Source organism: Centrocercus urophasianus, unplaced genomic scaffold, assembly GCF_019232065.1.
Source record: "Centrocercus urophasianus isolate 14NV4802_14NV808 unplaced genomic scaffold, USGS_Curo_1.0 seq_73, whole genome shotgun sequence".
Classification (NCBI taxonomy): Eukaryota; Metazoa; Chordata; class Aves; order Galliformes; family Phasianidae; genus Centrocercus; species Centrocercus urophasianus.
The window spans coordinates 7,753,281-7,771,266 of NW_024885344.1; the positions used below are offsets into that span (position 1 = coordinate 7,753,281).

Consider the following 17,986-nt stretch of genomic DNA (forward strand, 5'->3'; position numbering starts at 1 on the left):
AGAGTTTCCCATGGACGTTTTGAGAGTCACCAGTGTTTTATATTTGTCTGAACTATTGTGTACCACATCTAATTCAAAGCATGAGATCCTAAATTCTGTCAGTAGGGCAAATGAAGTAGGACTTGCTGTGACAGAATGTCTTTCAGTTGTTCAACCGAGGTTGGTCATTTCCCTTTCAAACATGAGTTGAAAGTTACCCTCCTCAGATGTTATGAGCAGATTAGGTTGCAGTTGGTCACAGCATGGGTGCAGGCTATTCAGATTGTCTCTGACATTGCTGTATACAAGCTCCTTAAGATGGAGTAATGCGTTCTGAGAAATGAGGAGTATAACTAAATAGACAAAGTTTGCTAACAGACTTCAATTAATTAAAGAAGACAATATGTGCTCTGAAAATCATTCTGGTGTGTGACATTGTTGCTGATCACAAACTTTTGGTGTAGAAAGTTATTTGACTGTAATGGTTTTGTGGAAGTGATCTTTATGAGAAAACTATTTACACTATTATTTTTAATCAGATGAGCTTTATGTTAATTAATTTTCAGGTGGCATTTAACTTACAATCATATTTTATGTTTTGCTCTTCCTTCCCCTACCCTTTCCAAAGACTCTTTGATGTGTGACTGACTGATAAGTAGACAGCAAAACCATGAAAATCAGCATCTTGATGCAGTAGCCAGGAGCTGGGGCATGTTGTATATTAAAAGGAACATCAAATCAGTGTCAAAGGTGCATACAGCACCAGTGGGAGGACAGTTTCTTGTAATGCTGGTGCTTGATCTTGAAAACAGCCAAGTATTCTGGACTGACTCCACTGAAATATGTAATTGGACTCTTCCTTTGAACATGAGTGGATTCACCATTGATTTATCCTGTGATCTAATGGTGCAGTGAAGTGGGCACGACCACTGACTCAGAGCCTATTTCATCCATTCATTATTGACCATTTCTCTTTCTAGTTATGTTTGTCAACTTGTTATATGATGAGAGATAGAAAATAAAAAACAAACAAGCAACACAACTACACACAAAAATGAAAAAGTGATTAGTTCCTTGTTAGATGTTTAATCTGTCTTTTAATTGAAATAACCAATTTTCTCATTGTTACATTGTTATATTCCCATTGTTACAGCAGTAATAACTACTCTTCTAGTATCTCACCATTCAGCATACATAAAGGAAACGTTATTCCAAAGCTGCTAGATGCATTGTATGAACTGAGTGCATAGCTTGTGAAGGGTGGTTGAAGGTTGGCCAGAGTGCCATCTGGCCCTGTCAGAGAGGGGAAGAAAAAACACCTATAGGGGCTGGAAGCCCTTTACACTAAATAGGCATTAATTATCTAGCAATATCACCCAGGCACTGCTTTATGAGGCAATAATAATCTAGTTCATAAGAGGGAAGCAGGAAAAGGCTGACTGCCAAGTGTTTTAACTCAACCACAAAAACCAGATAATTGCCCAGAAAATCAGTGCTATTGTACAGATGTTAGAAGATGTTTGTTATTTTTTTTTAAAAAGTGTGGTACAAGGGGAGAAGAACATCAGGGATCAAAGCTTGCATACAGAAACAAGAAGGAATGCTCATGAAGTAGAAGTCAAGAAAATATTGAAGCCACTTGTATTTGAACATGTTGCGCAGGAGCTCCCTGGTGATACTGAACATTTGAAGGTTGAGAAGTTGATGAAGGATTGAAAAAATCGAAGTGTTTCTCCAAAACTTTTGCACTGGAAAACTCAGTGCCAGCTCTTAAATAAGCAAAGAAGTCTGATTTGGTAGTAAAATCTGGATTAGTTCAGATTTAGTTTACAAGCTTAAGCTATATAAGTAAAATACATGTCTTAACTGCCTATTTGTACAGCTGTATAAACGTCTTTTCCCAGACATTACATGAGTAGTGGTTACTTTTGAGCAAGTCTTGTTTGTGAGACAGCATAGGTCATATCTTTCACCGTATGCTTGTATAGTCCCTAAAATAGAATTATTAATTAACAAAAAGCAGTGTCCATTTGTGCTCAAGAGCATTTTCTTTCCCTTATTTTCTCTTAAGCACTTTTAAAAATAGTTTGTAAGGCATCATTCTTGCTACCTTAAAATGGAGCATGAGAAAGACTTGCCTAAATTGACTCTCTAGGTCTTGCGAGAAAATTGGTAGTAAAAAAGGTCTTAGTGAAGGGAAGGATAAGAACTCAAAGAGAAAATATGATGTAAAGAGTACTGAAAATGTTTCAGGGACAGGTAAATATGTGTTAAATAAGAAAAGTACTTTGAAGAATGTGAAGAAAAAAAAGGAATTAAAGTATGTAGCAAGTGGATAAGAAATTGTTTTGAGTGAAAGCAAAGTTCCTCACTGAGATTGAGTGGTAAAAACTGATGCACCTCAGTGAGAGACATGGTTTTGTATTATGGAAGCTCTCATTATTGTCAGTGTAATGCAGTCACAGGAGTTAAAATCTCGCTTATGTTCTAGATGGAAGCTAAAAATTATCTATCATTAGGAAGCCTTTTCTCCACTTGCTTCTGTAAACCTTCCCTTACTCTCATTGCTGGAGCACTTCTTGACAAAGAAGACAGCTATTAATTGTTTTATTCTCTTGGGCCCAGACACTGGGAATAGAGAATTTCATATGTTCAGAAACCATTAAGTGCATGCGGAAATCCTGGCATTTTGCTCTGACATCTGAGGAGACAGAAACAGGACTAGGGAAATTGTCACCACATATCAACAGCAAGGTCTCCTTGGAGCCTTCTCTTCTCCTGAGAAAGAACAAGCCCAGTTCCCTCAGTATTTCTTCATAGAAGAAATGCTCCAGCCCTCTGGATCTTAATGATCTCTGCAAACAGACAAACAGACAAAATCCCTCAGCATTTCTTCATAGAAGAAATGCTCCAGCCCTCTGGATCTTAATGATCTCTGCAAACAGACAAAATCAGATGACTCTGAAAAATGTTTAACATGAACTTTTAGCAATTTCTTCTTTTAAGTTATTGAATTCATGGAAGACCTCATTTAATTACCACTGTCCTCATTCATTAACAGGATTTGATGTCACTGCTGCCAAAGTCTAGCTGCACTTACACAGAACTGGGATGTAGAAAAGTCGTATTTGTTACTTATTAAAATTTCTGCAGCAGTCATTAATATTTGGTACATAAATCCTAGACACATTGTCTTGGCAACCCCTTTACCAGTAATACTGAGTTTTAAGACATTGTCTTTTGCTTTTCCCCTTGTTAGGAGTAATCAGGAAAAGAAGGAACTGGAATTTTGATTTGATTTGTTTGTGTAAGACTTCATTTTTGAATGTGAGTGCAGTGGAGATAGCATTTGTTTTCTTCCAGAAATAAGTCTCCAGCTTTTGCTGTTGAGGAGCTGAATTGCAAAGGGGTTTTATCAACAGCACATCTGAGGAAGCAGGTTTGTATTTCTGCTCCTTCAGTGCGTGATGGAAATAGAATAGTACATCCTGAACTGCATCCTATAGTACTTATTACCAAATGATTTTATTTTTTAAAATGTAAATCTCCAGAGTGGATTGGGTGGGAGTTTAGCTTCCTCTTTTCACACCCATCTGTCCCTAAGCACTCAGATTGAGGGCTCTTAATGACTTTTGTTGCATCTTAACACCTGATGCACAGCTGAAGGTATTCACCCTGCTGAAAAATTATTTTGGCAGACAGCGACATGCAAAACATTCCCACACACCATGAGACTACAAATTGGCCTCTTTAAAGAGATCTTGCTTCTTGACTGGCAGGCTGCCTTCCAAAAGAGAAGTGCAAGAGGTGCAGCTCTTCTCCTTTTGTGACCTTAAGCTCAGAATACATAGGTTCTTGACAAAGGGATCTACTTACCTTGATGTCAAAAAAATCAGCTACCATCTCACTTGAAAAAACTTTCCAAATATTTCTAATAAATAAGAAGAGGAAAATGAGTTTTCAAGGTGGAATGTAAGTTTTGGAGTGCATTTAAAGGGTGAAATTGATGTTGACAGAGTACAGATAGCTAGGTGCCTCACTTTTAACTTGTTTGCTGTAACAGCTATTAACCTACATTTGCTCTCTGGCTGTTGCCAACGCCAAAATAGAAAAGCTCTGTGTTTTTTTCGTCCTATTTTCTTGTTATAACTCGTTAAGTTTCTTCTTTCCCCTCTTTCTTCCTTCCCTCCCTCCCTTCTTTCTTTTTCTTATTTTTATTTTTACCTTTCATTTCCATTCTGCTTGCTTAGTTTAGCCCCTGGAGTAAGGGCAAAATCTGTACTGAGAAGTATGGCAGATGTAAGCATGGAAGGCAGAGAAACATATCCAGACAGTCACTTCCTGTATAATTGTTTTCTGTTTGACTGGGTAAAAGAAAGTGACATTTGATAATTTGATCTTTAGGGCTCTCTGCTTTCCTGAGAGCATCAAGTGTGTGTGGTAAATGTAACTGGCAAAAGAATGACAGAGTGTGGAGCTGATGATTCCACTGTGGGATATGAATATCCCCATCTTCAGCTTTATGGAGTGGGAATAGCAGATCCGGGGCCTCCAGAGACATACATTACCGACACTGGAAGTGGGGCGAGCTAGCTGGGTTTACTCATGTTATACAGAATGACCGACAGAAAGGGTGCCTATGTTTTTCTGAGCTTTTTGAGCATTCTTAAATACAGGATAAATAACCTCCAGCACTGCAAGCTTCCAGTCCAATAAATGCTGGAAAATAAGTGAACCTTCTAGTTTTAGGTAACATATATGTGTCTATTTCTGTGTACTTGTTACCTATATGCAAGAGTTGAAGTAAGACGGAAAGAACCATCCAGGTCTCAGATTTATGAGCATTTTGCAGGAAAAGCAAACCTGTGTCCATGTTCTCTGTTGCTGCCATAAAGAGTGGCTATTTGCTTGGAGAAGAGACCAGTTCTTATCATGCTCTCATTCAGTACTTTTTTCCCAGCCTTGATGATTCTATGATTCTATGAAACCCAAGACTAATAAGCTTTTAGAGGTTCAGGGCATGGTCCTGATCTGCAATGCTGTGAGATGTAACATGTGCATCAAACAACAAAGAATGTCCAACCTTTCACAGTAAGTCATCTCATAATCTGCATTCAGACTTTATTTATTGATATTCTATTAATATTATTAGGTTTTGGCTTAACAGGTTTGTAGAGATAATTAAAATGTAATTTGGTAAAAACAACCAAACAATCAAACAAAAAAACTGCCCAGATCATCACGTAGAAGTGCTACTTTGGTTTACCTGACCTATGCTCCAAAAAGTCAAACCTTTGCTAACTTTCTCCAATTCTGGTATCTACATGTTCGAATTTCAGCTGTAGCTGGAAAACTGGAAGGACAAGTGTCAAAATACGATACAGAAAAAGCTAGAAAAAAAGCCATCACACAAAAATAGGTCATTTTTTGAGGATTGTGATTTAGTATTTTGGACCCATAAAATTTGGACTGTTTCAATGACAGTGGGAGCAATATTTTGACATCAATGCTCACTCCAATTATGGGGGAACTCTTCAGTTTGTCTGGGAATTGCTGAGGATGGGGAGCTCATTCCCCAGGCTGGGTGTTTCAGCATGGCTACCTTTGTTCTTCCATGTCTTGGATGCGGGTCCTAGGCCCCTGACTGCAGCTTTATATGTGAGGATGTAGAAGGCTCTGTCTCTTCTTGAAAAGCTGCCGAAGCATGTTTTGGGTGAGAGGAGAAAATTCTGAAATCTGGAAAGTAGTCAAAGGAGTAGGGAGAAAAGTTGTCCCTGATTGCCTGCTGCTCCTTTGTGCTGTGAAAGAAGCTCTAACACCCAGCTCTTTGTCTCTGTAGCTGAGACTGAGTGAGCATTTAGCAGTTCTGGCACAGATGTGTGTGCCTAAGAGGGAAATACATGAAGAGTGAGGCTGTAGCACATATCCTTGCTGTGGTTCCTGGCAGTGTCAATGGCTATGGGCAAGGAGGGACAGATGGACCTGGCTAAAATATGCCTGCCAAGAACTGAAACCAGAGAGCCAAAAGTGGCTTGGAGCCAGTATAACTCTGACTCCTAGATTCTTGTATCTCTGCCAGGCCTCTAAAAGCGTAGCACAAAAAAGCCTATCTGAAACTCCTATTACAAAGATTTATTCTCCATTATTTACCCCATAGCAGGAGTGTAAGGGGCTCAGCAGATCTGCACTGCATAGGATTATAGAGGGGTGTGTGTTATGCAAATTAATTGATTTTTTTTTTTTTTTAATTAATGGTAAGCGGTGAGGGTTACTTACTGCTTAGCACTTGTGAAAACCAGGCCACTTATTTATGAACATAATCGCATGAGCCTTTTTCTGAGGGATTCTTATGTTTCAGTCTCCCTTCTCTCAAAACCACTAAAGGCAATTTACCAGGAGTCACTGGTTTGCTTTGTGGTAGCAAATGCATCACTTAGGGCAGCTTCTAGATTATTTAGAAATCCAAGCTGGCCTGTCATTATTTTGGATGCTGTCTCAGGATACCAAGCAGCTGATGTGCTTCATCTCCATCCAACCTGAGGGCAAAGCTGGGGATGTGATTTCTGAATCAGAGTGTGCTAGGAGTGTGGCTGCCATGTCTTTTCAGTTATGAGAATGAGTCCTTTCTCTGGGTTAAATAGAAAACCACTGCTTTATTTTCACCTTTCCTCCATCCCACTCTGCCAAGATTTGCTGAACAATTGACAGAGTGGGTCAGTGAGGATTTTGAAGATTTAGTTCAAGGCTGGAAATGGAAGAATACTTTTTCAAAGAGTTTAGAATCAGGATCTTTTCAAACTGAATGTCTCACGTTCCCCTTGAGGTACTTTGGTGTCATGTGGTGATGAAAGAAACGGGAGGCAAGTATTAAAAAAGAAAATCAATAAACATCCTGGATCACTCTGCAGTGATCCTGATGGTCACCTGGAAATGCCTTCCTTGCAAAGATGCAATCCAGCATTCTTTGGTTGTGTTTTTGATGATGATTCCAAAGAAAAGCTATCTATTTCAAGATCAACATATTAGAATGCTTCTCTATCTTTCTCTTCTTATAAATTTTTAAGTCAATGTTAAGCACACTTGGATTTATATTTTGTTCTGCTCTGAAAATCTGTTCTTTCCTTGTTAGGCAGCAGTTCCCAGGGCATTCCTCTGGGTGTCAGTACAACTTCAGGTATAACTGTATTGTGGTGCTACAGGCCTGCCTTATCTGGAAGTCTTTTACAGTTGACAGAGAAATACAGTAGATGTTAAGAGAGGAAAAAAACAAAAAAGTTAGTAGCGAGTCAAGATACAAAACAATATGAGGGACAGATATGTCTGAGACACAACAAGGGGATACATCAGAGCTGCCCTGATTTTCCTATGAAACACCAGACCACCTGAGTTGCTGGGCTAGCCATGAATGTATGTGCAGGTATCATAGAATCATAGAATCTCAAGGTTGGAAAGGACCTACAAGATCATCTAGTCCAACTGTCCTCCCATTACCGTTGCTACCACAAGCTACTAAACCATATGTCGTAGCTTTTCATCCAGAATACAGGTAGAGGCAGGCTGTAGGAGGAAGCTCCAGAGATGCCAGGAAAACTGCTGATCTTTGCCCTTAATAGAATTAGAAAAAAAATTACACTCTCCAGACTGTTGGTACAGATTGACAGGATATGGGATATGTCTGAATAGAATTCTGTAAAATAATAAGTAACTTGAATGGATTTTTTAGATTCAGGAAGCACTGCTGGTCAGCATTTTCCCACATGTGAGAGACAGTGTTGCCATTGTCTGAGAGAAATACTTTTTATAAAAGAGTGACAAGAAAAATGGAATATTAATAAAAAAAAGCATTGTAGAGAGACTTATAAAATTGCAAAAAATGTGTTGGAAAGGACCTCTGAAATGCGTCTAACACAACTCTCTATTTGAAATTGGTCCTGTTATAGATATTCAGATTCCTGTACAGCTGAGCATTTAATGTCTGGAAGGCTGGAGATTCAACAGTGTCTTTGCACAACCTGTATCCCTCTTTGGTCATCCACATAATGTTTTTTCTAACATCCAGTCTGAACTTCCCGTGTTCCAGCTTGTGACTGTTGCTTCTCATCCTATCTTTCCTCTTCCTTTTTACTTCAGAAAGGCTGTGGCCTTGTATTCTTTATACATTTGCATTAGATAGTTTAAGGCAATAAGATTTCCCCTGAGTCTTCTTACTGCATGATTCCAGTACCTTCAGCCATCTCTGATGTGCCCTCATCATCTCTGCGACCCTTCCAGTTCAGTTTGTCAATGTCTGTCTTATTCCAGGAAGCCCCAACCTTGGGACAAAACACCAGGTACAGTCTCAGAGAGTAGAGGGGAAAATTCCTTTTCATTTACCTTATGTTTGTTGTGAATACATCCCAATACATAGTTAGCTTTCATTCAGTGTGGTGACACACTGGAACACGTTGCCCAGAGAGGTTGTGAATACCCCATCCCTGGAGACGTGCAAGGCCAGAAGGTCTGGTGGTTGGTGACTTTGCCCACAGCAGGGGCAAAAACTAGGTTATCTTTGAGGTCCTTTTCAACCCAGGCCATTCTATGATTCTGTTATATGATTCTATGATTGTTGTAAGGGCATGCTGTTGACTGACATTCAACTTGTAGGCAACTAACAACCAACACTTTGTTCTGAAATGATGGTTGGACCCCAGTCTGTCCCATTGAATGAGTTTTCTTCTCTCCAGGTTTAGAACTTTCCGTTTGCCTTTGTTTAACTTGCTAACTTGTTTCTCCTGCCTACATGGGTCAGTTGGAATTGGGCATGTGTAGGTTGAAAGTGGAAGGCTGGAGCTCTCAGTAATTTCTAGACTTGTATTTTCTGTCAAGTGCCATGGCAGAAAATAGTGGCAGCTAGGCTGAATGTTACATTTAACTTTTATTGGGCTTCTCCAAGTAAGAGATGCTGAGAGGGCAGGAAAACTAGTTCTGCTTTTCTGCCATGAAGATACAAGTCACATTCTGCAGCTGCAGGGAATTTGTCAGTCCCAGAGGTTTTGATGCAGTTTGCTGAATGAGGGAATTTCCTCACCTTTAAAAAAAAAAAAAAAAATTAATGTGCTAAGACTTATCTTTCATTGCAATCAGAGAATATGTGAATAAATCCCTACAGGAACGCTGTTTTCAATTCTGAGGAGATGAACACACAAAACGAGGAGAAGCAGATTTAATCTAAAAGCTCTTTCTCTCCATTGCTCACAGGCAGGTACATGAATGAGAAAGTTTGCAAAAATACATTGCTTGAGCTGGGAAAAAGACAAACGGTCATGAAACCCAGCAAAATTGATGCATGTGGATTGTTATTTGGCCTTTAAATTCTAAATGGCTGTTTTTAAATAGGCCTAGTGCAGATGGTTTCTGCTACAGCTTTATTGATTAAAATAGCAACTTCACATCAGCTCCGGGTTTGTTTCTCCAGAGGCTTTTGTCTTCATGAATTATGTACCTATTTACTGAAATTTTGTTAGAATTTGTCTGCTGGAGGTTGCCTGTGTTTTTCTGGATTTTGGAAGCCTTTGTTGACCAGGCACTAAATTGTGACAGCCCCCTGACCTACCTTGCTTAGAAATGAATAATTCTTCCTCCACCCCTCCAGTACTGAATAAATCTAGTGCATGCATACTAAGGAATGCACTGGGAAACAACTCCTAGTATTTGGCTGTTTGGGGAAGGCTTTCATGATACAGAAAACTGTCTTGTCTGCACCAGAGATTAGACCTTTGCCAGCAATATATCTAAACACTGAAAGAGTGAGCAGAAAAATTTCAGTGAGCTTTGGATCAGTCTCTGAACTCTGAGGCACAGTGCTGTTATAGGAGGACTATGTCTCATGCCTTCAATACCATGAGTCTTCCCATTTCTTGGAAGCATCTCATGAATGTATGATTAGGGCCTTTTTTCATTATCAGGCTTTTCTGCACATAAGCTAAGTTGCTGGAATATATTTGTGCACCTTGTGTAAGGACAAAGTATAGTGCTTTGCTTTTGTAAGTCACAGTAGACCAGGCAACATGCAGCTTCCATTGTAGACTGGGGCCTGCAGGTGCTAATATCTCTTCTCAGTAGAACTTCATGCTCTACAACAGGAGAACAACACTGCAGGACATGTAGCAAAAGGAGGGATATGAACAGCATGAGAAGTTGGCAACATGCTTTCTTCCTCATTCTTTCTGATCCTCTTCCCTGTTGTTGTAGTAAGATTTGTATTCTCTTCAATTAATCAGTACAGCAAAAACTCTTCATAAAGCACCAGCAAACTCAGGACAGAGAAATCAGATTGATACTTTTTGGTGAAAACATTTGAAATTGGGTTTCCCTTTCACTTTTATGTATGGGAAAGAGCAATGCTGATAGAAAAACATAAGAATTCTGAAAATGTAGCCAGTCATAGACATATGGACCTCTTTACTCTCTTCTGGGGAAGAGCTGGTAGTGGCAATGATGAACCTACAAGTTAGTTTTGGCAGCACTGTTAATTTTCCAGCAGGAGAAGAGCATAAAGTAACTGTTGTAGATGTCAAAAAAATAAGCAGTTCCATTCTGAAGTGTCTAAGATCAGGATATTGCAGTGCCAGATCCTTTTCCTGAAGGTTGAACTAAATGGAAGTCTCTTCTTGATTTAATTTGCAAAGTGTATTGACCCAGGTGGGGATACAGATCTTGACAGCATGTTAGTTCTTCTGAAATACCTCTGATTTGTCTCTACTTTTTATAAGGCACGGAAGTTGTGAACGATGGCTTGCCTCTTTGTGGCTGTAAAGCACATAGCTAGAATCATTCTCAGAGGGCAGCTGATAGGAGCTAGTTAGACACTTCCTATGTGGATGTTAGCAGCTTGGAATCCACCGTTCTCAGGGTACCCATTTGGTGACCATTGCTGCCACAGTATATCCCTCACACTTCTTAAAGAACTGAAAAAAAGATGTGTGACCAGAAATACGAGCATCCACCAGATTTTTTTGTTGTCAGGTAAGTCCCTTGTGGCTGTGGAGAGAGTGGATGTGGTTTAAAGTAGGTCATTATGCTTTCTTTTTTTCATTTCCTTCCTCCCTCTCATAAGAATGGTGTAGACCAAACAATGCATAAAGTGCCCAACACTAACAAAGTGGACTTTAAATGAAGTCAGCAGTTCTTCATTTCCTTTCACAATAGTTACAAGCAAGACTCCTGTTGGAGTAGTTAGGACAGTGCTTGAATGGTTTGGAAAATTCCATCCTCTGCTTAAATGCATGGCCTGAAATTATACAAAATTGTTGAAAGTCCTTTCCTCTGTCAAAATACTCTTTCTGTGAGTAGTGGAACAAAGGAAGTCTAATTTATTGTCTTTAGTCCTTTGGTATCGCAAATTCTGGAAGCTCTTGCTGAGGTTTTCCTATTACTGAGATATTTAGAACTTTTCTTTGTGTCTTCACAGCTACCTTGGAAAGTTTGACCTCCTGCTATTGCCTTTCCTTATGAAAGCAGTGATTGGGTCTCTACCTCCTCTGTTAATAATGCGGGAAATCAGCCAACAGGCTCAAACTTTGTTAGTGTGAGGCAGAAATATGCATACGTAATCACAGTATCTTGTGTACATAAACCTTATTTTCTCAAGATACCAGCCTATGCAGCCTCAAAAGATGCCTGATGAACCCTGACAAATGAAAACACTAGTAGCAATCGTAGTTCCTGTTAGATTTCTCACTGTTTAACCACTAAGTTCAAAGCATGCAAAAAAGGAGCATGGGATTCGTACTTTGCAAAGTACATACTAATTTGGGGCGCATTAAATGTACACAAACCTATTTTTCATCGCACACTTCAATGTTTTAATTGAGAAGGTGGTGGTGTGATGGCATCTCTTGTTGATTTTTTAAGGAGCTACTAACATCTGCTTTACAAGGCATAACGAAGAGCTAAATTATGGGATAAGCCAAATGTTTATTTTATTGTTTTAAATAAAAGTCTAAAAGGTGATGAAACTGTGCAATTAAGAAATGAAGCCAAGGAATAAATTCAGCTGTTACTGTGAGATACTTTATTAGAAATAGGTGGAGTGCCAAGATACTTCAGCTGAGGACCCTGGTGTGATTCTTGCATGTAAAAATTATCTTTAAAAACCTAAATAATCACACCTTTTGATATGGCCATTTTTACATGGTATAACCTTTGCAGAAATGCTGTGCTGAGTTTTGACTTTCAGAAGGGCTTTTGGTGGGGACTGATGCTGATGAAAGTCGTGGAACAGTCCTAATGATGGCTACTAATCCTCTGAATTGCCTTAATTTTTACAGTATTTCCACAGACATAGATGAAGTTGAAGGACATAGCTGGTTTGGCTGACAGCAGAGCAGGATACATGCTTAGGATGTGCAGCAGCAATCAGAGAATTTAATGGCAATAGTGGATTAATTAATTCTGATCCATACAGATACATTGGCTTCTAGCACAGTCAGAATCTTAATTAGACAATCGCATTTTTCCTTTCACGGTGACCATTGCTCCAGCTGTGCTGTAACTGTTTTGTCTCTTTCTGTTTGAATGTCTCTCTTCTTAAAAATAAAGATTTGCATACCTCGTTAGGAAACCTCCCTTTTCTTTCCATCTTTCCTATTTGCTTCCATGTATTTGAGTATCTGTTTCTGATGTCCTATATAATCCCTCAACCTTACTTTTCAATCTTGTGATATGGAGTATCCTCAGTTCCTTTATTCCTTTAAATCCAGGATTCCTAACCCTTTGCTTTCCCTCTAGCCCCTGCTGACTCCATTAAATATATGTACGTTCTTTCCCTCTTCGTTCCTGGTGTACTTTAACTTCCCTTCCTTCTCAGGCTGCTTTTCTAATGTCAACTTTGGTCTGTTTGCTGGCAATACAAACATTTAAAAATCTTTAGTAATTTGGCTTTTTTTGTACGTTGGTGCAAAAATTAAATATGTATTGCAGTGGAAGTGAGAGTTGGTCCATTCACTACAGGAATAAACGCATTGTTAGCTGTGTGGGAAGGTTATACATGCAGTTGAAAATCATGGTCAGGGAGGTGATAAGGCAGTGTTCCAATCCACTGTGTGTCATCACCTGGGTCTCAATAAGCAAAGCACAGCCCAGATTTGGCTATACAATTAGCCTGGTTTTGCTGAGCCAAGCTACTGCAGCAAAGACAAAAATGAAAGGCCAATACTTTACACCTCTTTATGTTCCTTTGCCATGGGTACTTGGCAGCATGATGAGTGAGATCTTTAGCAATGGGAGCTGTGAATCCCATTCCTAGGATGGGATATATACAACCCCCTTATAACCCCTTGCTCTTGGAGTTCTACCAGTGGTTTAAACCATTGGTAGGATGGCCTATAACATGTTGCTGCTGTTTTGCTGCTTTTCACTGTCTAGATACTGTTTTTTTTTTTTTTGGTTTTTTTTTTAAACTTGATTTTTTTTTTGGTTTGTTCCATTTACGTTGCTTTTGTGAAAGTGCCATTATTATGAATTTGTTAATTCCAATTAATGTTTTATACTCTACATCACACTGACTCATGATAAAAATGGCCTTAGTAGTTGTGAGTTCCTCCGAAGCTGCCCTTTCCTCCATTGCCTCTAGTCGTGAGGGTTCTTCCTGGCCCACACTTAACTACTGTCCATTTGATAATCTTTGGAGAATCAGGATCAAAATTAGCATGAGCTATTTCTGACAGTAATGGTAGTAAAGTTCTTTGCCAAGTACCTACAGAAACTTGTGGAATGAGTGCTTAACAGTGAGATCACAGCCTTATGAATGTGGTTCCATATGGCCACTCATTTGCAGGACCTGCTGCTAGAGAAGGTCTCTGTGCTTTCCACTCCTTTTTTTTTTTTCTTAGCTACCTTACAATCTCTCCTTTGAAATAAGCTCAAGAATAAAACTTTTCAATTCCTCCATATCTAATTTCCCATAGAGACTTTTGAAACTCGTTTGTGACCTTCTTATGGCACAGGTTGACTGAACTTTGTTGTTTTATTTCAGGTCACCAGTTTCTTCAGAAGATCAAGGTAAGATCTGCTTTATACATACAAATAGCATATTAAAAATTAGATTCAATGACTTGCTAGGAAGCTCTGTTTTAATACAGTTATGTTGGGGAAAAGTAACTTAATAAAATGAAAGTTTGATCTTACATGTTGTTCACATCTGGACATCAAATGCTTGTTCATGTAGTTGGAGCTGTCAGAAGCTAAGGTTATGCTAAGGAATTTGTAAAATGAATCTTGCCCAAGCAAACTGGTAGTGGTTGCAATTTTTTCATGTAAATGCATGGATAACCTGTAGAAAGTTATGTGTGGATTTGAAGGGAAATATATGGTGTTAGTAATGATGAGCTCCTCTCTTATGGCTCATAGGACAGCAGCTTTGTAACAGAGGAGAATGGATTTATACTTTAAAGGCTTGAACCTAACTTACCTATTTACCACAGAAATCAGTTTGGGAGCATGGTAAGAAATTTAGCACAGGCTGAAACTTCTACATGTAAAAATATTGCTTGAATAGCAAGAGTTGCAGGCTACGGTAATACACTTGCTCTGAAGTAAGCTAAAGAATTCAGTCTTTTCCTGAGATTGCTGTGACTAGCTGGTTAATACTTTGATCAACTTGCATTCTTAGGTGTAAATAACTTTAGAGGACAATAAATTGTTGTTACTTTGGTACTGAAGTCCAGAAGCCTACTGCAAATCAGGAGGAAATAACACTGGCAGAATTATGCAAGGAACAAGGCAGGGAAAAGAGACTAAAACTGAGAGATGAAAATTCATCATGTAGCTCTGAATCTAGAATATTATTTTGGACCACAAAAAAAAAAAAAAAAAAAAAAAAGTGTTTTGACATCTAATTTATATGCATTTACAAAATCAGCAAAATTTCTGGACAATACAATGAGACTTATGACTTATTTGAGAAAGATCCTGATATGGTTCTTTGAAAGGCTTGCAAATGAAGATGTAAAAGAGGTGGGTCTGAGCCTGGGAAAGTGTGGAGCACTACACAAGTGAGCAATAAAAATACTAACTGGTGTTGATGGGACTCAAGAGGGGTTACAGGATATATGCTTGTTTGGCCTTTGGGGTGACTAGTTAGGTAGCAGCCTACATTGTCTTTGGCACCAGCTGAGATCTTTTTAATCCAGTATAGTGGCTGTCAAACATACCATCATTAATAAATTTTCTTCCATCTCCTCAACGTATGATTTCTAGACAAGGTTATAGAAATAGAAAAGAGGTTAAACCGAAGATCCATGTAGCCTGTCTAGCCCATTCTTCTTGTCTGATCGTAGTAGATGCCTGATAAATAAGAGCAGGAAGGTGACAGAAGCATACAGTTTGACTTTTGGTGTACCTACCCTATCCGCCTCTAGTGAATTGCAGCAGACTGACATCGTGAACCAAAGATTTCTTTCTCATTTAATAGCTTATCTGCTTTTTAGCATAACCACAGCTTTTTAATACAAAGTACCAGACACCTATGGCATGCTAATCAGTACTCTCCATTTCTCCAAGCCTCAGAAGAAATTTGAAAACATTATTGTTTAGTATACCCTATCCAAATCTAGACTTAATGTGCTTTGGAGCGCATGAACTTGTTAATGATAGACTGCTTTTGCTTTATCATTTCCTTTGTATTTATGCCATGGCCTCATTTTTATCTATTAATAGAGCAACAGAGTGTATAAAGTATTTCCTTGTATGTCTTTAAATTTCATTATTTCCTAATGTCATGATGTTTTCCTTCGTTCCAATATTTTTATACTGTTCTATTCTTTCACAAGATCTTCCTGTTTTCCATCTGCCATCTGCTGCCAGGGTCTGGCTTTTTAGGTTTGATAAACATCTCTGAATAGCCCCCTACTTCCCTCTCTTCACTTTCTCTTGTAAAAAACTTCTGAAATACAAGGTGAAAGGCCTATGTTTGTTTGACAAATTGCTGATGGGGTAGTGCTCTTTATTAGATTATTTTTTTGTTTTGTAAGGCAATAATACTTTAAAGTGTTCAGAGGGTTAAGATCATGCTGTAATCTTACCTCACTGTCCATCCTTACCATCCTTACCATCACTCTGTCCTTTCTTTCTGCTGCTCTTCCCTATTATTGGACAACTTTCTAGTGATGATTTTCTGATGGTGTTATGTGTTGGCCATTGCTGAGAAAAGACATTTCTACAATCTTGTGCATTCACTTGCTATTTGGTTTTTGATCTTTTTTTTCTTCTTCCTTAATCTTTGGGATCCTTTCTTCTTTTTTTTTCTTTTTCTCTTTTTTTTTTTTTTTTCCCCCCTGACTTCTTCTGTGTGTTTCTTTCTTTTCCATTATTCTTACGACCCTTTTCAAATGTCTCTTTTCCCTTGTCCATGGTCTTCTCGCTGCATTGTGAATGGGTTCTTGCATTGTGCTCTTCACTTTGGTTTCTCATTGCTCTTCTCCTCAGTGTGCAGCACCTGGCTCTAGTATTAGTTGCCAGAAGCAGCCATAGCACTCGTGGAGTAACAGAGTTGCTACCAGGGTTAGCATCTAATGTGAGTGGCACTTCCATTAATCCCTGTCAGGACAATGCATTATGCTGAGCTGAAGAGAGGGTGAGTCTGAAGCACTGTCTGTCTGTGACTGGACATCTATTGAACAATTGTAACAGTGCACAATACTCCTTGTTATGGACACGTGTTAAAGGCACCTTTATCAGTTACTAAATGGAGCCATTTTAATAGCTTCAGAAAGAGAATCAGTACCACTAGAAATTCTTGAAACCTTTGTCTATGCCTTTGGTACAAGGTACTTAAGACATGAGCATTTAGAGAATGAAATCCAATTTCTTTCTTTCTTCTTTTTTTCTTAAACAAAACACCAAAACATATGAAGACCAGGTAGAAAAACTAACTCCCAGTTTCCCTAATAGTCTGACCAAACATATCCAGCAAAGTGAAAATGAAAGCATGGTAATTTAGAGAAGGTTTTAGGGTAGAAACCCACGAGCAAGGCTTTTTGCCTTGTTTTCCTCTAGCAGACATGATTTTTGTTGCATCAGAATAATTTCTGGCAAGCTTTGCTATGTTAAACTCAATATCTTTTTGCTGCAGTAGATTCCAAACTCATGAGGGAGTAGGGCATAAGTGAGAAATGAGAAATTAGGACAAGAGGCAAATATCATCAAAGAGAAATTTTGGAGAAGGTTGTTATTACAGTGTCATATTATTACTGTGTCATAATATGACACAGTGGGTAGAGGTGAAGAGTGATTTTCTGGTTGGAAAGACAAGTAGGGACACCTGAAGGTCTTTCAGATTCTCTCAGGGGCTGATTTTTTGATAGCCATCCAGTCTGAATACCTTATTCTTTAAAAGCATTTTTTTCCAGAGCCAGAAGTGCATTAGAAGTGAAAGGGTTTTAAATGATGACCATCAAACTAGCATCTGTTAGAAGACTTTTCCATAGGGATTACTTGGCATAGCATTCAGCAGGAAGCTTGGGGTGAGAAATACAATACTGTGTGTAGAGGCCCCTGTGGGTGAAGAGAGCCAGAGAGGTTGTGGAGTCTCCTTCTATGGAGAAATTCAAAACAACTTGGATGCTTTAGTGTGGAACCTACTCTGGGGAATGTGCTTTATCAGAAGCTGGACTAGATGACCTCTGAAGGTCTCTTCCAACCACTACAATCCCGCGATTCTGTGATAAGGAAGGGAGTGACCAAGTGTATGCATGAAAGACAGCGCAGCTTCATCCTATACAGAAAAATGCTTTGCCATCTAGTATTGACACCTCTCTTCTAGACCGTGTGCTGTGCATTAGTGTGCTCCAGTGCTGTCTGCCCTATTAAAGGGAAGAGGTCTGAACTTACGAAATAAGATGAGTGTGGGAGTCCCAGAAAACAGCACAAGAGCTGAGAGCACTGACTGGAAAATGGGGATTTCCTGTTGTCCATATTGACCTTGGGAACCTGGGCTTCACCCCATTGACCTTCTTTCTTGTTTCTGGCT

General features: G+C 39.0%; 1 protein-coding gene across 1 annotated transcript in view; it reads left to right on the forward strand.

The window, feature by feature from the left end:
• The window catches only part of DGKI (diacylglycerol kinase iota), a 107,251-nt gene that overhangs the window by 64,971 nt on the left and 24,294 nt on the right, over positions 1-17,986 (forward strand). The window contains exon 22 of the mRNA XM_042837764.1: positions 13,994-14,019. Within this exon, the coding sequence (XP_042693698.1) occupies positions 13,994-14,019 (26 nt within the window). The remainder of the gene's footprint in view (positions 1-13,993; positions 14,020-17,986) is intronic.